General features: G+C 43.9%; 2 protein-coding genes across 3 annotated transcripts; both read right to left on the reverse strand.

Annotated features, from left to right (window-relative positions):
- Window positions 1-431: 431 nt before the first annotated feature.
- On the reverse strand, window positions 432-17,709 carry MYSM1 (Myb like, SWIRM and MPN domains 1). Of its 2 annotated transcripts, none has more exons than XM_039711299.1 (20): window positions 17,564-17,709; window positions 15,632-15,707; window positions 15,372-15,442; window positions 15,024-15,101; window positions 14,866-14,892; window positions 14,279-14,357; window positions 13,681-13,779; window positions 12,341-13,089; window positions 11,389-11,519; window positions 10,454-10,557; window positions 9,009-9,086; window positions 7,865-7,953; window positions 7,498-7,552; window positions 7,369-7,419; window positions 6,425-6,499; window positions 5,229-5,417; window positions 4,950-5,082; window positions 4,585-4,690; window positions 4,408-4,462; window positions 432-3,612 (listed from the first exon to the last, which is right to left on the reverse strand). In XM_039711299.1, exons 1-20 carry the CDS (start codon window positions 17,620-17,622, stop codon window positions 3,454-3,456), a joined length of 2,463 nt encoding a protein of 820 aa, XP_039567233.1. In that variant the 5' UTR covers window positions 17,623-17,709; the 3' UTR covers window positions 432-3,453. The 2 variants fall into 2 exon arrangements, with proteins under 2 accessions (XP_039567233.1, XP_039567232.1); XM_039711298.1 differs by having other exon boundaries at window positions 4,408-4,465.
- LOC120503351 (CARD- and ANK-domain containing inflammasome adapter protein-like) lies at window positions 17,639-21,744 on the reverse strand. The gene is made up of 2 exons (XM_039711824.1): window positions 19,493-21,744; window positions 17,639-18,011 (listed from the first exon to the last, which is right to left on the reverse strand). Exons 1-2 carry the CDS (start codon window positions 21,742-21,744, stop codon window positions 17,639-17,641), a joined length of 2,625 nt encoding a protein of 874 aa, XP_039567758.1.
- Window positions 21,745-22,411: the final 667 nt, after the last annotated feature.

Raw genomic sequence — 22,411 nt, forward strand, 5'->3', positions numbered from 1 at the left:
ATCTGGAACAGAGCTGGAACCAGCACTCCTGGATCGGATCGGGGGAGGGAACGCGGCTGATGGAAAGGGATCTGCTGGGCACCTCCAGGATGTGCCCCTGCAAACACTGGGGTCCCATCCCAGCATCCCTGCTCCACCCCTGCTCCAGGATCCACTGAGGGAGACTAAAGCCCAGCGGCTGTAAAACAACGAGGGGAACACCTCCCCAGCGAGGCGCTCCTGCCTGGATGCGCTCCCCGGCCGCAGGTTCACTACACACACACCCGTAAGAAGAGTTTTGCTCAGATTTCGAACTTCTCCCGCAGCGCTGTGACAAAGCTCCCTCTGCTGGAGCCCAGCGCTGCTCTGTCACTCGGTCAGTGCCACCGACACGGAACAAAGACATTCCGCACCCCGGCTCGGAGAGAAGCTCTTACAAACACAGACACATCTTTCTGGGTACTGCAGGTACAGCCTTTATTAGCAGACTCTTGTCTGTCATCAGGCAGAAATAGCGGAGAAGAGAGCAAAGGAAAAAAGTACTGAGTGAATATCAGTGGCAACAGCCTTAACTTTTTACTTAGTTATGGATTTTGTTTTTTCAACTGAATTGGTTTTGGCAAGTTGGTTACCTTTTTTACTTGGTTATGGATTTTGGTTTTTTCAGCTGAATTGGTTTTGCCAAGTTGGTTAGTTAAAAAAAAAATGCAATTAGGGATGTTCCCTCCCCTTGCACACAAGATCTGCATCCCTCTGAGGCAGCACTGCTGGCAACTGAGAGCAAAACAGGATTCAGCCAACAAATACCCATAGGGATATTTGCCAAAAGTGACACCTTGGGAGGGATTGTTTGGGTTTATTTTGTGGGGGTTTTGTTAATTTCTTTTTCCCTTTCTTAACCTGTTGAATTCCAGTTTTAACTGTATCATTCCAGCCCCTACTCAACAATTTCCTATGTCCTGAGCAACAACTTGGTAAGGTGTAACACTGGTCCTATGGAAAGGAACAGCAGATTAGCACAGGTCCACTGAAACGAAGCCTGGATTGGAAATAAAAGCTTTTTAATAAAAAAATTCATGCCTAAAATGTGTTTGGTAGAACTGGTATATTAGTTAAACAGGTTTTATTTCCTGGGAAGCATGCAACTTCCAAACTCATATCATTAACCACTCAGTGAAACTAAATGATAAAAAGTAGGTTAGTTTATTTTCTTACCCTGCCTCTTGTCAACAAAATCATTACTCAGCATCACAACTGTGCTCTTTCCAATTCCTATAGAATTCTGTGTGCTAGACTAGATCCTGATGGTACAAGCATTGTATTTTCTCCCACACCACCCTGCAACAAACACTTGAAATTCTGGAGCTTTTATGTGCATGTCAAAGGCTCAATCCTGGCCCATGTCCTCAGAAAAATCACTTGAAAAGTCTGGGTTCCTCAAAAATTTCCTTACATAACACCACTGTTGAATACAACAATACAGCTGCGTGAGTTTACCTCAGTGATCACCAGAGAGGGAAGCAGCCAGGACATTGTTAGCACTACCTGGGCAATCCTGACTCATCCCTAAAGGGTGTGGAACACCAGCAGTATCTACTTCATGGTGCTGTGACAATAGATTCAAAATTCTGCTCCCAGCAGCTCTAACTGGAACTGTCAGGACATTGACACTGGGGGATTTTCCAGAAAACTCCAAAACTGCAACACAACTCCCCACAACTGCAAAGGAGGAGTGCTCTCCCACCTGGAGTGTAGCTCAGGCAGGAATCCAGGAATCCTTGCAATAGTGGTGGGCAGGAAGCTCCAAAGGTGAGAGTTTAGAGCAAATGCAGACTGAGCCAACAGGGCAGAGAGAGATGGATACACAAAGTGGTAAATTACACACAGTAGTGGGACCGACAGCTGTGCACCAGCACATCTGAACACAGAGAGCACACAACACCCACCAGTACTTTTGAGTCCACAGCTCTTAAATGTGGGGAAATCACTGAGTTTCAAGGGCTCACATTTTCACCTGCTCAGGTTTTGCTCCCTCCCCTTAGTGACAGAGACTCATGAGGCCTGATAAAAATATAACATTAACTTCCCGTGAAGGAGTTCCCTCCTTGGGATGCAACTCTGTGATTTTAAAGCTTTTCAAACTCTTTATACAAACAAAAAGTTGAAACATATAAAATCTCAAAATTCCATTTATGTTATGTAGAACTGTATATATGTATATATATACACACACACATATTTTCTTAAAATAAAAATTGGGTCCATTGTCTCCCCTCTAGATATAAACTCCAAGTCTTGCTTGAAACTTTCAAATATATTTTAGACCTCTCTGAGAAACTCTGCCCAAGATAAACATGTGTAAATAGTAATACCTGTAGACAAGTCAAGTTTCATTAGTATTTAGAAAGCAACATTTAAAGCACATTTTTTTCTAAAAATATTCACAGTGATACAGCTCATGAAACATTTCCAAGTTGCAATCAGGAAACTTCTCAATCAAGATCAATCTGTGACTCATTTATCTAAATATATACCTGTATGAAATCATAACTGAGGAGCTGATACAAACAAGTGTTTTTCTATTGAACTATACATTATAGAGAAGACTCTGAATACAAAAGTGGGGATTTTTTTTTCTTCAAACACACAAATCCTTTTCTGCTCGTTGCACTCAGTCTGCCATCAATCAGGAGCTCTGGTTTCCACAGGAAACAGTGGCAATTAGAAGTGGACAAACCACAATGATCTGGAGAACAACATTAAACCTCCCTGTAGAATGGAAGGTCAGAAAGAGATAACCTGTGGTAAGACAGGAGTTATCATTTCCACTGGAAACAAGCACAGCCACTACTGAGAAGTCATGACACTCATCAGCTTTTTCTCCCCAATATGGAAGCAGGATGGCAAAGAATGTGCCAAAAAGCTACTTGACCAACAGAATCAATGGGGAAAATAATATGAAAAATAATAGTGAAAAGAAATTGGGGGATGTATTTTGCTACAACTGAATGAAACTTTTTACTGGACACCAGGAAAGTTTGAGCTATAAAACTCTCAGTTAAGTTTCCCTTTTGTGAATTCATTCAAACTCACACTCCATAAAGCAAATAAACAAATCCATTCTGAGCTAGAGGTGCACGTGTAGACAAAAATATTAGAGAAAATTCCCAAAGTGAAAGACTTGAGAGAGGACAAGCTCTCTTTGCAGAGTGATGCACAGCATTCCTGACAGGGTGTCCTCCTTCCCAAACATCAGGCTGGTCAATCATTACCTCCATGGCACTCCTCAGCATCAAGCATTCCTCGGGCACACAGGTCACACAAATTAGGAGCTTTCAAAGTGTTTTTAAACCACAACAATGAGATGACACTGGATTCTTAACAGTCACTACTAAAAGGGATAACAATTCAGAAAGTTGACATAGTGGAGAGGAGGGGAAGAAATTAAAAAATTAAATCAAAATTCCAAAGCCATCACACTGGCAATTCATGTGAATCTTCATTCTCACTTCCTTCAGCATTTTTTCCACTCTTGTACGTGGAAAGGAATAAGTTTTCAATCTGAGTCAAGAACTCTTCAGCAATGAGGCAGCTTGTTACCTTGCCCAAAGTCTTCCTCATGCACTCCAAAAGCTAGGCAAAAGAAAAGGAAATCTGTTTTAAATTGTCATTCCCCCCCTCTTATGTGATAAGTATTGTGAAGAGATTTTGATTTATTTATTTAGGATGAACACTACAAAAAGTGTTTATACATTATAAATTTAAATGGAACAGAGTGATCTAAACCCAAGTCTTTAAAACCAATTACCCAAAAACTAAATTTCAGAGCATTCTACCAACTCAAGTTTAGATTTACACTATTGTATTGAGAGGGAACAAAAAAAAAAAAATCAATGTGTGCAACTACTGTGTGCAAGTTTTCTGTTTATGTCTTTTGCTTTGGGCAGAGTTTCTGTCTTGTTTGTGCCATAATGGTACAGCTGCCACTAGCCAGAGCTCCAGAGCAGTGACTACACTGACTGGAAAATTAAAGTTTCTACTTATCCGTAACAAACATGGCACAGCATTACTTTACTGATGGAACAAAGGACCAGGAAGGCCAAATCTGCTCTTGAGACATGTGCAGGTCTTGATATTGAAAGCACACAAAATGCTGAGGAGAGACCTGAGTAATTAATTGCCATTAATTCCTCTCCAAACTGAGGGTCAAACTTGAAATCTGCACATAACCCCAGCCCCACCTCTCTGAGAGGAGGATCTTTATTTTCACTGTGTTGTAAGTAAATAAGCTGTGCCACAAAAATAATTTCTTATCACTAATTTACATCTATGATTTGTAGAAGTGTAAGTCCAGGTGACTTCCAACATGAAACAGATTTGCATTTTAAAAAACATCTAACATAAAAAAGTTAAAAGAAGAAAACTTACTTTCTGCAAACAAGTCAGGTCAGAATCTCTATGAAAAATTTTATCCATGGGGACACTGCTGTTGGAAGAAAAACAAACAGGAGTGCTGGAGAAAGCAGCCATGGGTCTTGACTGAAATGTAACAATAAATGTGTAAAAATTCCAACCTGGCTGTTTGTAACAGAAGTGGACACAAACCTGTGGCAAAATCTGTATTTCTCAATTATCCACCTTGTTTTTTCAAATATTAATTCCCACTGAGGCTCCTCCAACATCTGCTCCATTTCAAATTTGTAGGGCAGGCCTGCAATAAATTGAAGATCATTATTCAGTGCTTCTGCTGCACTCCACTGTTTTTTCTCCTGTTTAGTTTAGGTGCAATCCCTTCCTTCCCCATAACTGTTCCTCATTTATTACTGACTGCACAAGCCTGTAGTTCTGTTACTTGACAACATTAAGGAGGTTAAAAGATTATGTGTTTTGGATTCCAAATTTAATTCTTCCCCTTAACACCCAAAAAGGAAAAGGAGAATTAAGACACTGGATTAAGTAGGGGTACTTACGATAGGAACCATCAGAACTGATCTCATCACTAATGACCAGACAGGTGATCTGGGAATAGGGAAGAGGATTATTCCTGTTGTAAGGGCTTATGATCATTCCGATGAACATGGCACCACCCCTGGAGAAATAGCTCTAAAAAACACCAAAACAAAAAAATCCAGTCTTATTCAGAACAGCAAAGCTGAAACCTGAAGAACAGCTTCTATGTCAATTCAGGCTAAGACACACTGGTGCAGCAGTGTGAAGCCAGGGGGCTTTAGGGTGCGTCCTGGCTGTACCTGGTACTTGGCCTGGGTGTCGATGTCGCGGATGGAGGGGCTGGGCTCGAAGGCGGGGTGGGAGTGGTACCAGCCGATGACCTGGAAGCCCCTGGCTGCCAGCGACTCCGAGGCCTGCGTCTGGGACACTGGGTCCATCTCGCACTGCAGCCCCGTGCTCAGGCTGTTGCACGGCTCTGCCGCACGCACCTGGGGAGAGAAGCTCCAGCTGCACCACTGCAAGGAGCCTCCACTGCTGCAGGGGTTATTGTGGCTGAGCCCTGCGTTTTGGCCACAATAACCCCTGCAGTGCTGCGGGCTGGGGATGGTGTGCCCAGGAGGAAAGGGACGTGGGGGTGCTGCTCAACAGCAGACTGAACGTGAGCCAGCAGTGTGCCCTGCTGGCCAAGAAGGACAATGGCACCTGGCCTGGATCAGGAATCATGAAGCAGGCCAGCAGGAGCGGGGAGGTCATCCTTCCCCTGTACTTGGCACACCTCAAGAGCTGTGTCCAGTTCTGGCCCCTCAGTTTGGGAAGGACATTGGGCCACTCAAGCACATCCAGAGGGGGCAACGAGGCTAGAGAGGGGCTGGGAGCACAAACCCTGTGAGGAACAGCTGAGGGAGATGGGGGTGCTCAGCCTGGGGAAAAGGAGACTCAGGGGTGACTTTATCACTCTCTACAGCTCCCTGAAAGGTGCCTGTGCTCATCTGCTGCTGGGCTCTTTCTCCAGGCAGCACTGACAGAACCAGAGGACACAGCCTCAAGCTGTGCCAAGGGAAATTTAGGTTGAATATTAGAAAAAAGTTCTTTATGGAAAGAGTGATAAAATTCTGGAATGGCTGCCTGGGGCGGTGGTGGAGTCACCATCCCTGGGTGTGTTTAACAAAGCCTGGATGTGGCACTGGGGGCCAGTGGAGGTGTTGAGACTGGGTTGGGCTTGATGGTCTTGAAAGTCTCTTCCAACCTGGTGATTTCCATGAATCAGTTACAGAAATTTACAGAGTTTTAAGGGGCATTTACCAGATCTTGCTCATGATGCAGCTGACACTTGAATGTAAGCTTAACTCTCATATTTCAAGACTACAGTCATGAACTTCAACTTTGATATATTTAATCAGTTGCCTTTTAGAAATAAGTTACATCTATTCAAATTGTAACTATGATCATTTCAGTTTTAATATTATAGAGAAAAAGTGAAAAGACAAGCACTTACTTCCACAACTTTATCAGCTTCAGAGTACTTTCCACCAAGCAGCCCAATCACTTCTGCCAGAGACACGTGAGAGTGCTGGAATGAGATCAAACAAGTAGGAAAATCCAAGTTGTGGGATTTCTCACAAGGCAGTGACTTCTCAAGCATATGTAGAAGGAAAACTCAAGACAACTCAAGACTCTCAAATACACAGTACTCCCATTTAAAGCAAACAGAAAAGATTAAATTTGCTTATTATATACACACCACAGATGTAGTGCAAGAGTGCAATGCTTCCATACACAAGGCAATGCTGGCTTCGCCTGGGCAGTGCTGAACACAACTGTACACATTTTGTTATTCTTGAAAAAACCCACACATTGCTTTGCAAACACAAAATCAATTCCCAGACTGGGAGAAAATGAAGCCATAGATTTCAGAAGGGCAGTCTGTTTCAGAAAGTAGCTTTAAGCAAATTAGATTTAAAGTATGACAGAGAGTAGTAAGTAGTAAAGCTCTCAGTAAAGTAGCAAAGCTCTTATCAGTTTTTCTAGAAGGTCAATAATTGTATATTAAGCACAATACAAAACCTATTCATTTTAGGGGCTTTATTTAATACTAGATACTCACACTTCTAGGTCTGACTGGAAAAAAATCACAGAATGGTTTGGGTTGAAAGGAACCTTAATAATAATCTCATTATCCTCCCTGTCATGGGCAGACACCTTCCATTAGAACAGGTTGTTCAGAGCTCCATCCAACCTGGCCTTGAACACTTCCAGGGATGGGGCAGCCACAGCTTCTCTGTTTTATTTTCTTGGTCTTGTTATGTTGCTCATTAAAAAAAACAAAGCTGTGGGGAAGCCACAGCTTTTCTTGGTCTTGTTATGTTGCTCATTAAAAAAAACAAACAAACCCACAGCACACACACCACAGCTTTTTGAAAGATAAAATTTAATGCTCACCAAATCCATTATTAAAAGTGCTTCAGAAGACACTTTCACCTGAAAGGGTTCCTGAAATGATAAACACAAAAATAAGAAAAGTAATCCAAGCAATGGAGCCTTCTCAGTAATTCACTCAGAGGTACATACCTGCTTTTCTTCCGTGAACAAACAGCATGGTATCAGCTGAAAGGGATCAAAGGAACTATAAAATGAAAGAAAATTTCTCTAAAGATGTAGGACAGTCAGGAAACTTTTCAAGTTTCCCACTGTCTCCTTGGCAGAGGAGGAATAACCTTGTTTTCTTCACTGGATTTTCTCATCCCACATTAGGATGGCTTCTACCAAATACAGAAATATCACTTCCCACACTCCTGAATTCCAACATGGGGCATCTGAAAAGCATCCCTGCTATTTCAGACCAGGATGCCAGGATGCAGGGTTGCAGCCTGACATTACACAGGACATTTGTTCCACTTCTGGCAGACCTATGTCTGAACATGATGTGATCAAATACCTTTTGATTTGTCTCGAACCTTTAGAAGATTTTGCAGGTTTCAGCTTTTCTTCCTCTCTCCTTCTTGCTAATTCTTCAGCTGAGAGATGCTGAAAAGGTTTTTTAAAAAATTAAATGTTTCAATGTCTGAAGTGCTTTTTCAGCCCTGATTGCAAAACCAGCCCAGAATAAATTCTTGATATCCCTGCCCTCTTAATATAATTTGTGTATTACAAGACTACTCAGGATAGAGGCAAAAGCCACGGCAGAACCAAGAAGTGTGGAAGGAAGGACAATCTGAGATCAGGTTCACAAGGTGTCTGATAAGAGAATTCTCTTACTCTCCAAATCATTCAAATTCAGTAAAATCACAGCCCACACTGCAAACCAGGTGTAAATCCAGGTGTGACCACCTGCCATTACAAACCACAGCCAGAATTTATCATGCCCCCTCCTTAGAGATATTTTCAACCTTTATTTCCATCCAAATATGTATTTGGATGGAAGTGTTGGACTTATTAACCCACAGTTACTCTAAAATAGGGATGGCATGATAGCATTATGGAAGTAATTGTTACAGGCAATTACTGAAAGGTTGAAAATTGAGAAGGCTTTGTATACAGGAAAATTGGATGTTTACAGTTCTTCACTTTTGATGTAATTTGTAATTGTAGGAATAGACGTGTATTTTCTTTCCAATTCTCCCATAAAATATTTAACCTTGTATGAATTTTTTAAGCACTTAATAAACCACAGTATTACTGAGGATATTGCTAGTAGCAGAATTAATATTAGGAACTCATTATCACCTGCATAATGAACACAAGGAAACCATATGGGACTGGAAAAATAACATTTAAATGTTATTCTCCCATCCTCTACCGTTACCCTAAAGGCAGTTAACTGAAGCAACGGGTCATGAAATCTCCTACAAGACATGGCAACAAGTTTTATGGGCATAAAACCCTCATGCAAACCCCAAATGCAGCTGTGTTTATCAGCATGCAGATGTGCCAGCTGCTGCCGTACTTTCGAATTACACTTCCACAAGAGAGGTTAAATCCCTATGACACAACTGTTCCCTTGTCTGTTTGATGCAACAGCACCTGCCAGCAATTAGCAGGAACTGATGATTTATGGTAAGTTTAAAACACAGGAGGGTTACCTCAAATGTCTGTCCTTCCAAATCCTTTGCATCACACCAGTTTCCCCACGGGTCCCGCACTCGGCGTCTTCTCGTGCGCTGAGGCAAGAAACCACCATGAGCCAAATTACCCTGAGAAAACTGCACTTCCTTCATGCAGGCAGCCACAAGGTCACTGCCCCAGGAATGGTACTGACACTCCAACACGTTCCCAGAAAATAAAGAACACCCCGGATTTCTGTAGAATTAAGTAGTCCACAATCTGTCCTGAATTATCATCAGGAAAGTTTTTGGGATTTAAGGCTGTAAAGCCTGTTAGTGTTCCATGGAATATCAGCACCCCTGACAGCAAGAGGGCACTGATATCCAGCTCTGAATTAATGCTCAGACAACACACAAAGCTATAAACTCAGTGTGTTTACATCTAGTGTATGCTACAGTTCTTTACATTTCAATTTATTATTTTTAAAGTGCGATTGATTTCGTTTTCCTCTCATCAACTGATTTACTTTGCTGTGAAGTACTTAAAAATGCTACATTAAGTGTAAATGTAAAAATTAACTCTGGCAAGCCTTGGTAATCCATGCAGTTATAAATGAGTTACTGCTGCATTTAATTGTGTGCATACGGCTCTCAGTAAGCCATAACATACACCTAGTGTATTTAACTGTTGAAATGCAAGCAACTTAATCACACACTGCAATGCACTTCACTATTCTGTGGCTAATAAAATATGGGGAAGAGGGGGTTCAGACTGCAGGGGAAGGCCTGCAAGACTGCTGGAGTGAAGCACCTGAACATGTGAGTGGGTGTGAGACACCTGTACCAAGACTGACACCTCAATCACAGAATAATGAGGTTGGAAGAGACCTCTAAGATCATCGAGTAAAACCTATGCCCTAACACCACAACTAGACTACAGCACCAAGTGCCATGTCCAGTCTTTTTTTAAACACATCCAGAGATGGTGATTCTACCACCTCCCTGGGAAGAGCATTCCAGTACTTTATTATTCTTTCAGTGAAAAATTTTTTCCTGATATCCAACCTGTATCTTCCCTGACATAGCTTGAGACTGTGTCCTCTGGTTCTGTCAGTGAAAAGAGACCGACCTGCACCTGTCTACAGCCTCCCTTCAGGAAGTTGTAGAGAGCAATAAGGTCACCTCTAAGCCTCCTCTTCTCCAGGCTAAACAACCCCAGCTCCTTCACATGTTCCTCACAGGGTTTGTGTTCCAAGCCCCTCACCAGCTTGCTGCCCTCCTCTGGATGCGCTCCAGCATCTCAACATCCTTCCTAAACTGAGGGGCCAGAACTGGACACAGCACTCAAGATGAATCAATCGCAGGGCACTCTAAGGAAACTGCAACCTGAGTGAGAGGAGACATTCCCCGAGGTGCCCTGGCTTGCAAATCAATGCAAGCTGGGAGCATTTTTTCCCCTTGCTGCCACTACCCCCGGGCTGTACCATGGACTGCAGGCGCTGGGCCAGCTGATAGGCTTCCACCGTGTCCTTGCCCTCCCTGCAGCGGCTCCTGTCGGCGGGCTGCGGCCGGTTGTACACGGCCTGTTCTGCAGGACACACAGGGGACAATTCCCGTGTCAGCAGAGCTCAGGGCTGCTCAGCACTGCCACACACACAGGAATGACACACGAGTAAGTGACAACAGCAGACGGCACAGGGAGAAAGCAAACAAAACCCTCACAGCAAACATCTCTTGATAGTCATAATTCTGGGTGATGACATAGCCCTCTCCCACTACACTTTAAAACAGCAAAACCTCCTCCTTGTCAATTAATTTTTAATAACTTTACTTCAGACAAAATGTAATTGCAGGACATTGCTCCTCTCCTAGGTGATGGTCATTCAGCTTTGGACCAAAATTCATTCAGAGCCTCTAAACCAACATAAGTAACACGTGCGCATTCACTTTTAACAGGTCACCTAATTTTAACACTTGAATTGTTTAAAAACTAGCCCTGAGGATGAAGGCATTGGTGTTTATTTAGAAAACAGTTATAATTTAGTGTGGAAAAAGAAACAATTACTTGAATTCTGCCTAATAAGGATGGCAGAATTGCAGACACAGCTGGTATCAGGACACACAGAAAAGCATGAAACAAAACAGACATCCCACCAACTGGTGTGTGATTAAACATGAGGAAAGGGAAATAAAAAGTAAAAATAGAAGTTTTTGTGTAAGCTCAAAATTCCTAATCCTATAAATAGGTTACAAGCTCCTCTAGATTTCCAAGGTTATCAGAGATTCTGCTTGGAAGGTCCTTCCTAGCAAGGATGAATGTGCATCCTCTGTGTGAGCAGCACACCCTAATGCTGGGCAGTCCTTCAGCAGTGCACCAGAAGAGGCTCTTTACTGACTATTCTAACAGAAGTGTCTTTACCACAGCCAAAGTTGATTGCTCCTATCAGCTCCAGGTAGGTGTGGATCCTCCCGATGCAGTTGACGTCCCCGCAGTTCTTCAGGCCTGGCCGCACCGAGGTCTTGTTCAGGTATTTGGGTTTGCACCTCTCCCTAAAACAAAGCACAGCACCTGGTCAAAGAGCAGAACAAACCATGAAGGAATTGGGTGACTTTAACTGAGGTCCTGTTTTCACTCTCTATGCATTTATCCTTCCTTTAAGCTGATACTGAATCTTCTCAGTTCAACACTTCTCTGGTGTCAAATGGAATTTTAGTCTCTCTTTGCAACTAGAAGCTGTCAGGGCACAAGACAACTGAATGAGGACAGAGTTAAACTCAATAATTCTTTATACTTCAAAGCAAGCACAAACCAAAACTGGCAACCAAATTACCTTGAGCCTCCTACCACAAGTCACTATGTTTCCTTACACCACTCCTTTGCAGATGGAATATAAAATATTTAAGTGTACAAGCACCACTACAAATTGATCCTTAATTTGAGGCATTCCTTTGGTCAACACTATTTGCTTTAGCACAGACTATTATTTCTTGCTGCCTTTCTGTAAAGGCAAGGGTATGGAATTAATGCCATTGGTTATTTTAAGGAACCATTTGTTACAACCATTCTTATGCATAGGATTGCAAAAATGGCAAGGAAATAGCACATCCAAAATAAATGCAGCCTGTTCTGGTACAGAACATTCATTTTCTTAATGCTTCAAAGTATTTTCATAGCTCAGCTTCCAGAATGGCAGAGAAAAAATCAGGAAGATGCAAAAGAAGTATTAATGAATGCTCTTCACTGGCAAGCTACCATACAATTAATTTCACTCTATTCAGAAGTAAGCTATTAGTGCTAAGTAGTGTTTTAGCTACATCAGACCAGGACATCTTAATCACTTATTTCAGTAAAAGAAATTAATGCATCTCACCACTGATCCAAAATATAATTCCTGATTTTCAAATAACGCTCTGGCGTTTTGGCCTGGCGCCCTTCAAAGAATTCTGGAATAGCCTGCTTCTCTTCTTCCAGAATGATGCTTCTGTCAACCTCCACTTCTTGATCAGGTGGCTTCAGCTCCTCTGCTTCCTCTTGATGATCTTCATCCACTTGGCAGGGAGAAGGAAAAAGCAATCCATTATCAGCCAGGTCTCTTTGCTCCTCACTGAGCTCCTGATTGTTTCCTTGTGGAGGACATGTGACTGGTCCACTTTGCTCAGCTTTCTCAACAAGACTGTTGCATTGCTGGAAATCCAAATTCACAGATTTATCCCCATTTAGGTGCTGGGAACACGTTGCTGCCACAGCAGGAAATACCAATGCATCCACTGTCTCTGGCCTGGTATGCTGAGGATCTTCTTTAGCCACAGCAGCTGCAGAACTGTGGCCAGCAGACAAAAAACCTTGCTCCACTGCTTTTGTTTCTTCAACTGGACTTTTTGGGATAACAGATAATTCAGATTTTCCTGTTTCTTGCTGGAAGGCAGGAGTGAGCAGTTCATCCATGTCATCAGTTATGTCCACTTCCTCATCATCTGACAGCTTCTCGATTTTCACCGCGTTCAGGTTGGGGTCTGCACGGCCTCTCAAGTTTCCAGCTTCCCCCCTTGTCCCATCTTCTGTGGGAAGGCTGCTCCCACACTGACTTTGCTCTTCTTTTTCTGAATCACCATTTTTCGCCTTAAGAAAATAGAAATAATTTTTAGGAGGTAAAAACAAATGAAAACTATCTGCCTCCCAAATAATCAGGACTGTTTTATTTGAACAGCAGATATTCTGAAGTGTTTCCTCTTCAATTTATCGTTTTCATTTCGTTTAATCCATTGCAACTGACTTTTACACAGCACTATAGGTAAACTTTAGGCCAAGTATAAATTTACATGCATTTCTAGTCAAAAAGCCCTAGGAAGTAGATATTTCTTAAAGCCCATGAAATCTCAAATGAGGCTGAAGCTAAAACTACAACACACAGCAGAAAGAGCTGTATAGTGGAAAACTAGGATTTTCAGACTAACAACCAACAGTGTAAGGGACCACAATTATACTGCATTTATTGTTTAGTTATACCAGCAACAAAAACAGTGGTCACTTTAGGAACTTGAAATCAGGCCTGACTTTGCATTTAAATCTGCAAATAACGATATTCCACTTCTCTGAATAAAAAAATGATTAAAGTACCTGCTTTGACAGCAGTGCCCTGAAAAGACAGATAAAAACCAAGCTACCCACTGGCAAACACCTTTCTGGCAGCTCCAGGGATGCTCCAGTTACCTTGTTCCTGAAGTACTGCCGGGCATAGCTCTTGACTTGCAGAACTGTTCGAGTGCCGATCAGTTTGGCAATTTTCGTCCACCTGCGGCCAAATTTCACCTGAAAAACAAAGTACATGGAAGTGACCCCAACTGTGACATCCCAGACATGGCACTGCATGTGTCAAATGAGTTCAAAACCTCATCATTCATTAAAATGCACAAACACCACAGCAAACCCATAGTAAAGAAGCTCACTATCTATGTTCTACCAAGAAGTAAACTGCATCCAGTAGTAAGAATTATTGTTATTCTTAACTGAAGGATCTTCTTCACCCATTTCAGGCACTCTGCTGCCTGTTATCCCAAGGAATCCTTGTGCTTGGCAAAGCAAACCCTTTTGCAATTGGCACAACCATATAATCTCTGCAGACCTTGCAACAGTAAAGGATTTTACTTCATTACCTGATTTGCCTTCAGAACACACTCTACTATACTTCTCATAGTTAATGCAGCATTGTGATAATACAACATGCTTATTCATGTCAACTACTTTACTGTTCAAGATGAACTCATTAATTCAATATAAAATATTTTATATATATATAAAACAAACTCACCAGTCCTTGTTCAAACAGCTCTTTTTCCTCTGATGTCCACTTCAAGGAACAGCCAGGTGATTTTGTAGGTGAACGCACCCTGGGAATGCAGGAAGCAGAAATCAGAGCTTTCCCAAATCCAAATATTCTCCAATCCCTGTCACTCAAGGCACTCTCTGACAGGAGGACTACTCCCCATCTTTGGCAAAACTCAAAGTATTGCTCTAAACATGAATGTGACTCATAAATAAAATACTGAGAATCACATCAGCTTCTCCATCATGATGGAACATTCAAAGCAATTCAATATTCATCAGTGACCAATGGCACAGAAATACATCAAAGCAGGCAACAGAAAAGTTCAGGTAAAAAGGCAACTAGAATTAACAAATTTTTATCATAAAGACCACTGTGCTACCAAAAAACTCCCCAAACCCTGGTTTACTCTAGACTCTTGTTACACACAATATTTCTTTCTGTTGTAAGGTCTCTGAAATAATTTTTTATAGCCAAACAAAACAAACTTTAATTTTTTAAAAATAGTATCTGGTAACTTAAAATCAGACACCATACTTAAAAATACCATTCAATTGTTTAAATGTACATACATGACTTTTCCAGTTTTCTTATGTGGGCTGCAAATGCAAGAGTGAAAATAAAAATTAGTAATTGTGCTGCTGGTGCATATCCAGCAAATAAGAAGGATTTTAGAAGGACTTTTCATTTCTACTCAGCTAACTAAGAATTCATCCCAGACAGATCTTACCTTTTCACAGGTCTTTTCTCCACTTCCTTTTGGTTGAGCCATATTTTTTCAGAAAGTGATTTATTGGATAAATAATATCTGAAATAGTCATTAAGTTTCCAAACTTCCAAATATCAGAGATATTTGCACATGTGAGGATTTTAATAATCAGATAAATTACAATGCTCCAGAATTACCCAGCTGCAGAAACAAAAACTGCAGTTTCTACAGCAGGATTTCTGCAATCTACTTAGAAGTTGACAGGGTGTCAGTCACCTTAACAGGCAAAGATTTGTCCAGTTCTTTTGGAAATTGGAGGTTTTTTAGCATTCTACAGGAAAACATAAAACCAAATCAGCAAAAGGATACTCTTCTTCCAGCAACATCTTCTCAATGACAGCCCTGTTTTCTTCACTAATGCTGCTGTCCAACGTCCAGGGCTGCAAACAACAAAAACACATTTTAATGTCTGAATTCTGTCACACTGCATGTGAGTACTGACAATAGTTTGTAAAAGTAAGGAAGAAGCAGTGGTTAAAAACCTAAAAGAGCATGTGCATGGAGGGAAGAGAGAACACAGAAGCTCTGATAACCTTGCTACAAGCAGCATTGATTAAAAAAATACTTACAAGACTGTTGCCAGTTCTCCAAGATGAATCAAGATAGTGGTCCTGCAGCAGGCTTGATGCTGTGTTTTCATGATCTCTGAAAGAGATCCCAGTGTTCAGAACCATTGTATTTTTAATATTGAATGTCATTGAGTTGCATTATCTCCACTTAACACTTCTACATCTTACCCCCAGTAAGGTAAAAGCATTTTCTTGTAAAGGCAAACTGCTTTTCCTGCTGAGGAGAGCTCCTGCTTGCACAAGGTTTAATAGAATCCTGTCATACAGGGTTGTTAGAACCATAGAGTAAAATCTGGGAATGGTTTGGTTGGAAGATCATCTCATTCCAACCCTCTACCATGGACAGGGACATCTCCCACCAGACCAGGTTGCTCCAAGCCCTGTCCAACCTGGCCAGGGCTCACTACCCTTACAGGGAAGAGTTTCTTCCCAATATTTAATCTCGTGCTCAGACTTAATTCAGTTTTTATTAAATCTTTTCTGTAAATAACTACTAGTTAGAGATCTGTCACTGATTCATGTCATTGATCAACTTCCTTTTATTTTCATGCAGCATAAGATCTCCTTAGTAATTTGTGTAAGTACTTGTTTTCAAAAATCTTTACTTCCAGAACATTGTCTTGTCTGGAGACTAATTAGGCCTATATTCCCTGCAGTGCTACTAAATTAAACTCTCCTACTGCTCTGAACTGCTTCGTGCAGCACTTCAAACATCTCTTTATAGGATAAAGGATCAGGATGAGTCTCCATCTCCAGAGATCAATCAATTCCTGCTTCTTCTTGAGCATACCCAGGAGAGGGTGAGATCAAGAGCCCCCTTTGGCAGCAGCCTGTCTGCAGTGGCAGGGGCTACCTGAGGCCAGAGTCTCTGCTACAAACCTCTCATTCTCTCCCAGCACCTGCAAGTGCTCGATTTGAGGCACTGCAGTCACTGCCTACCCACTTCAGCATCCCTTATCTGTGAATCTGCTGAAGCCCAGGGAGCCAGTGGAATGTTGGGCTGCACCAAAAGCAGCACGGTCTGCCCTGGTGAGACCTCACCTGGAGTGAGGTGCTGCATCCAGCTCTGGGGTCCCCAACATAAGGATGCCATGGAAGTGTTGGAGCAAGCCCAAGATGTTGGTAAGAGCACTGGAGCACCTTCCCTACAAAGATGGGCTGGGAGAGGGGGGCTGCTCAGCCTGGAGAAGAGAAGGTTGTGTGGAGACCTGATGGCAAACTTCCACTAGCTGCAAGGTCTACAGGGAAGGGGGACTCTTTGCAGGAACTGCAGCGATAGGACAAGGACTAATGGGTACAAACAGAAAGAGGGAAAAATTTGGTTAGATATAGGAAGAAATTCTTTACTTGGGGATGGTGATGCCCTGGCACAGGTTACCCAGGGAGATTGTGGATGCCACAGTCCTGGCAGTGTTTAAAGCCTTGAGCAACCTGCTCTAGTGGGAGATATCCCTGTTCATGGCAGAGGGGATGGGATTAGAATATGTTTAAGATCCCTTCCAATCCTTAACATTCCATGATTCTATGGACCCGTTTTCTGCACCTCCCTCCCGGCGTTCAGCTTCCCGAGCCTCCCTCGCTAACCCAGTTACACAACCCAGCACCATCTCCATGGGTATTTTAAGGATTCTCCCAGCAGCCTCGCAGCGCTGTTCCGGGCTCTGGGGATCCCATGACGGCGGTTCCGCCTTCTCCTCACACCAGCGCTATCACAGCCCCGTTCGCAGTGCCCTTCCCGACGGTGCCCCGCACCGGCGCTGCCCCCTCTCCCGGGGCACTCCGTGACATTCCAAGGTCTCTCCCGGAGCGGCGGAAAGCGCCCGGCCCGGGCCGCCCCCTCAGGAGCGGCTCTGCCCTCACGCCCCCCGCGCTCCGCGGGGGCACGGGGCGCGCCGGCCGAGCCGCAGCCGGCCCCTCGCGGCCCTCACTCACCCCGGCGCGGCCGCTGCGTCCCCCTCGATGTCCACCTCGGGCTCGTCCGCCGCCGCCATGACAGCGGGCCCGGCGCTATCGCGGGAAGGGGCGGCGCGGCGGCGCGGAGCTGGGCGGGAGCAGCGCCCGGAGGAGCGGCCGCGGCGGAGGCGGAGATGGCGCGGGGGTAGGCGGAGCGCGGGACGGCTGGGGCGGCCGGCGAGCTGGGGGACAGGGCCGGGCAGTGAGGGGACACGGTCGGGAACTGAGGGGACATAGCCGGACTGAGGGGACATGGCCGGGCCGAGGGGACATGGCCGCCGCTGACGGGTCACGGCCGGACTGAGGGGACACGGTCGCTGCTGAGGGGACATGGCCGGACTGAGAGGACATGGCCGAGAGCTGGCGGGTCACGGCCGGTCTGGGATCACAGCCGGTCTGAGGGGACATGGTCGCCGCTGAGGCTGGGCTAAGAGCGAAGGGGAAAGGGGTGACAGGCGGGTCCTGAGGGGAGTGCGGGAGGCGGCGATGGAGCTGGAGCACACCTGGTGAGGGGCACCCACAGAGGTGTGTGCGGGTCTGGGCCCCTCACTGCAAGGAGGACATGGGGGGCCTGGAGGTGTCCAGAGCTGGAAGGGAAGGGTCCCAGCACAAGTGTGAGGAGTGGCTCAGGGGCTCAGCCGGGAGAAAAGGAGACTCGGGGGTGACCTTTTCTCTCTCCACATCTCCCTGTCAGGAGGGTGAGACGGGTGGGAACGGCTCAGCTCCCAGGAACAAGGGGCAGAACAAGAGGAAAAGGCCTCAGGTTACACCTGGGGAGGTTTAGATTGGATATTAGGAAAAAATTCTTCACAGAAGAGGTGATTAAACATAAAACACCCTGCCCAGGTTGGTGGTGGGGTCCCCATCCCTGGAGGCGTAGAAGACTGGACATGGTAGTCAGTGCTCTAGCTGACTGATTGCTCACAGGTTGGACTGGATGGTCTTGGAGGTCTTTTCCATCCTAAATGGTTCTGTGATCCTCTGAGCACACTCAGGCTGTGTGCCCCTATGTCCTTCAAGTTCATGGGCATGTCTGTTCCTTCACCAGGCATTGCTGGGGTCAGGTTAAAGTGTTGTTTTACCAATAACAAAAATCAGCTTTAGTCTCATGCATTCTTAAATCTGTGTTTTGTTTCTCAAAAGGTGTTTGGGTGTTTGTGGTAACTTGGCTTGTAATCTGAAGGGAAGTGTAAGGGCTGATTATCATTATTAGGGAAAATAACCCCAGAGAACTTTCAGTTGATTCAGAGTGTTTCTGTTTATATTTGTGTTGTCATCTCAATACAAATGTTTTGAACCAAGAAACTTTGTTACAACCTTTTTATTCTACATATTTTGTCTTTGTTCTGGAATAAAAGTGAAATTAATAAACAGCAAATGTGATGGTTTTTGTTCTCTCTATTTAAAAATGCAAAATCTAGACAATGGTATTACAAAAGATAGAAAGAAAAATAATTGTTAATTATTGTCGTAGTCTCAGAAATACCTTGAGGAAATACAGACATTTTCCTATTCATAATAGATTTTTTTAACTTGTGATTTTGCCAAACAATGCCTAACTAAGCTATCCATACAGGCTAATATTCACAGATATATGAAAAGATATTTTCTGTCTTTGTCTTGATTTATACTAGAAGACTTCAAACACAATGTTTATAAGGCAAGAGCATTTTAAATAGATCCCAAATATGTGATTCATGAGAGAACCAGAAGACTAATGAGTACTTAAAAGTTTAACAGTGTCTTTTAAGATCCTTTTTTCCCAAGATCATCTTTGCTAACCTAATTCTGCCAGCCCAAGCATAATTCTCAATCATATTCCACATTAGGACTATCCAAATTACAACAAAGAGAATTCTGCACTTAAATGTAAAGTTTTTTCCTTTACATCTTCATTTTGTTATTAACATTTTCTTTCTCAACAGCGTTAAAATTCGAGCCTGGTTTTCTGTGTTATTAAACTCCGCTACTTGCAGCGGAGTCTTTCTGAGGCTGTTGACAGCGAGTAAATTTGCCCTTTCCCCCCGAGCCCAGCTGAGGAGGGCACTGACAGCGCTGAGGTGGCCGGCCCTGCAGGCGCAGTGCAGGGCAGTGTCCCTGCTGCTGTCCGAGGCGTTGATGGCAGCCCCGTGCCTCAGCAGGACGTTTATCAGCTCCCCGTGCCCACACTCCGCTGCAATGTGCAGGGCTGTCTTCCTCCAGACGTTTCTGTCATTGATGTTTTTATTTTTCCCCGAGGCCAGGAGAATTTGTAGGATGTCTGCGTTTCCTTTCATGGTGGCATAGTGCAGCGGGGTGCATCCATCCATGTCCTTAGCTCCAGCTCTCCCTTTCTTAGCCAACAGCGCTTCCACGATGCTGAGGTGTCCCCTCAGAGCTGCAGCGTGCAGGGGAGTCTTCTTCTCCTTGTCCTGTGTGTTAGGATCAGCTCTGGCCTTCAGGAGCATCTCCACCAGTGTTTTGTGTCCCCGCTCAGCAGCCAGATGTAAAGGGGACTTTGCCTGCTTGTCCTGAGCATTAACAGGAGCTTTGTGGTGCAGCAGCTGCTGGGCAGCATCAGCGTGACCTCTCTGACTTGCCATGTGCAGGGGCGTAGCAGAGTCCTTGGTGACAGCGCTGATTCTGGCCCCAGCGCTGACTAAGAGGCCAACGAGTGCCCCGTGGTTCCCGAGGGCAGCCACGTGGAGCGGGGTTTCCTCAGCCTGGTTCCTGAGGTTTGTGTCCATCCCCTTGCTCAGCAGCAGGCCTGCGATGGAAGCAGCCCCAGCCCGCACTGCCAGGTGCAGAGCTGTGTCTGCAGCAGGAGTCCGTATTCCCAAGTTTGCTCCTTTTGCCATTAGAACTTCTGCTGACTCCGCTTTGCCCATTTCACAGGCCAGCAGCAAAGGAGTGTAACGCTTTTTGTTGTGGGCATTGATATCTGTGCCTCTGTCAATTAAAGCTGCTACGACACTGTGCAGATTCTTCTCTACAGCTCTGAAAAGAGCTAACTCCATTATGTCAGCAGACAAGTCTTTGGAATGTTCCAGGAGTATTTTGAAGATGGATGGGTGGTTGCTGTTGAAGGCTCTTTCAACCGTGTTGGAATCAACAGTGGCTCCAGCTTCTAGAAGTACTTTTGCAGTGTTTTCAGATCTCCGAGAGACAGCATAACTGAGAGCAGTCTGTCCTCTCCCATCCTTTGTTTCAGTGGAGGCACCAGCCTCTAAAAGCATTTTGGCCAGGCTGCTCTCATCTCTAAGAGTTGCCATGTGTAAAAAGGTGTGCTGATTCCTGCAGCTCCTTGCCTCTTCTTTCAGGAGCATCTTCAGAATGTGGCTGTGGTTATTCTCTGCAGCCCAGTGGAGTGGTGTCTTGCCTTCCTTATCCAGAGTGTGCGTGGAAGCACCAGCTCGGAGAAGCAGCTTGACTGCACCTCCATGGCCTTTCTCAGCAGCCCTGTGCAGGGCTGTTCTCCCTTTCCTGTCCTTCACAGCCGTCCTTGCACCTTTGCTGAGCAAATGTGCCATGATGGATAGATGGCCATGAGCAGCTGCCACGTGCAGAAGTGTTTCACTGGAGGGGTTTAGCACATTGAGGTCATTATCCTTCAGTGTTTTCTTTAGCTCAGGAAGGGAGCCTTTAGCTACTGCAGCAAAGATGTCAACAGCAGCAGGATCTTTTCTAGGCTTTGTTGCCCTTGAAAGCGGAGTTACTGTTCCTTTCTTCTTAATAGCCCCTTTGTGCTTTTTCTCCCCAGGTCTGTCTTTATTCCCCTGGTGCTGTTCGCTGCTGTTTTCAAACCACACTTTATCTTTTTCAAGTAAATACCCAACCAACTGTCTTCTGGCATCTCCAATGCTTTCATTTACTTCACTGACGTATTTTCTTATCTTGCTGTAAAGTTTTGGCTCCACTTGCTTTAAACATGGATAAAAAAAGAGCCTGCAGGCTCGTTCACCTTGAGAAATGAGTATGTCTAACACCCGAGAGTTCTTTGCTGTTCGTGTCCTGTAGAAACTCAGCACCAGCTTTTTTTCTGGGCTAAAAATACCATTTTCTATCAGCCAGTGCAGGAGCTGGTCTGGGTCATTTATGCCTTGTACAAGTTCTTCTTTTTTAGTCCTTAGGACTTCAATTGCATATGGGTTTGTAAACAGGCTGCTTGAATGCCTGATCATGTTGCTAATCAAAAAGTGAATTGAGGTATTGTTTAACGGAAATAAATAGGAAATAGCAAAGCAGGCTCACATAATTTCAGTCTTTTCATAGAACTATGAACTAACAACCATTGTAGATCAGTGATAAATCTTTAAAGAAATCAAAACTCCCTCACCTTTGAGTTTCTGGTTGTTAAAAGTCCTTTGATCTTCTCTGTTCTTCCTTAGCAACGAGTACAGCTTAATAACAAAACAAAAGTCTGTGATATGTAAAGATATTTCACTTGGAAAGCTTCTTCCAGATTTTTAATTCATAATTAGGGATTAAAAAAATGCTTTTGTGAATCTGGTGTTTGAATAGAAGATAGCTGTTAGTCGAGTTTCTCTGTTCCTCTGGCCAAGCTGGTTCCTAAATGACCAGTCAATTAAACATGACAAAAGAAAATTCATAGCATAGTTACTGTTGCCATGATCACACACCTTGTATGATCTGAAATGAAAGAGTGCACACTGCCAGCTATGCAGGTGAAAACCCTGTAATGTAATGAAGTAAAAGCATAAAGGCCTAGATAAAAATAAACTGTATGAGCAGCTGGTTATAAAAAGTGATCCAGCCTTTCTAATATGAGCTACAACTCCAGTCAGGGGTATATTTAAGGCCATTTAGCTTGTCATTCCTGCTCTAACC

Source organism: Passer montanus, unplaced genomic scaffold, assembly GCF_014805655.1.
Source record: "Passer montanus isolate IOZ18808 unplaced genomic scaffold, ASM1480565v1 scaffold25, whole genome shotgun sequence".
NCBI classification, from domain to species: Eukaryota; Metazoa; Chordata; class Aves; order Passeriformes; family Passeridae; genus Passer; species Passer montanus.

What these genes read in the sequence shown, in the direction of transcription:
- MYSM1 (XM_039711298.1), bottom strand. Translation starts at nt 17,622, where the DNA reads ATGGCGGCGGCGGACGAGCCCGAGGTGGACATCGAGGGGGACGCAGCG. An exon ending in AATTATATTTTGGATCAGTG is followed by an intron (nt 11,520 to 12,340) that starts GTGAGATGCATT and finishes GCTTTGTTTTAG; the next exon opens with GGAGAGGTGCAAACCCAAAT. An exon ending in TGGAAGGACAGACATTTGAG is followed by an intron (nt 7,954 to 9,008) that starts GTAACCCTCCTG and finishes AAACCTTTTCAG; the next exon opens with CATCTCTCAGCTGAAGAATT.
- LOC120503351 (XM_039711824.1), bottom strand. Translation starts at nt 21,744, where the DNA reads ATGATCAGGCATTCAAGCAGCCTGTTTACAAACCCATATGCAATTGAA. An exon ending in ACGCTGTTGAGAAAGAAAAT is followed by an intron (nt 18,012 to 19,492) that starts GTTAATAACAAA and finishes CTTCGCTCTTAG; the next exon opens with CCCAGCCTCAGCGGCGACCA.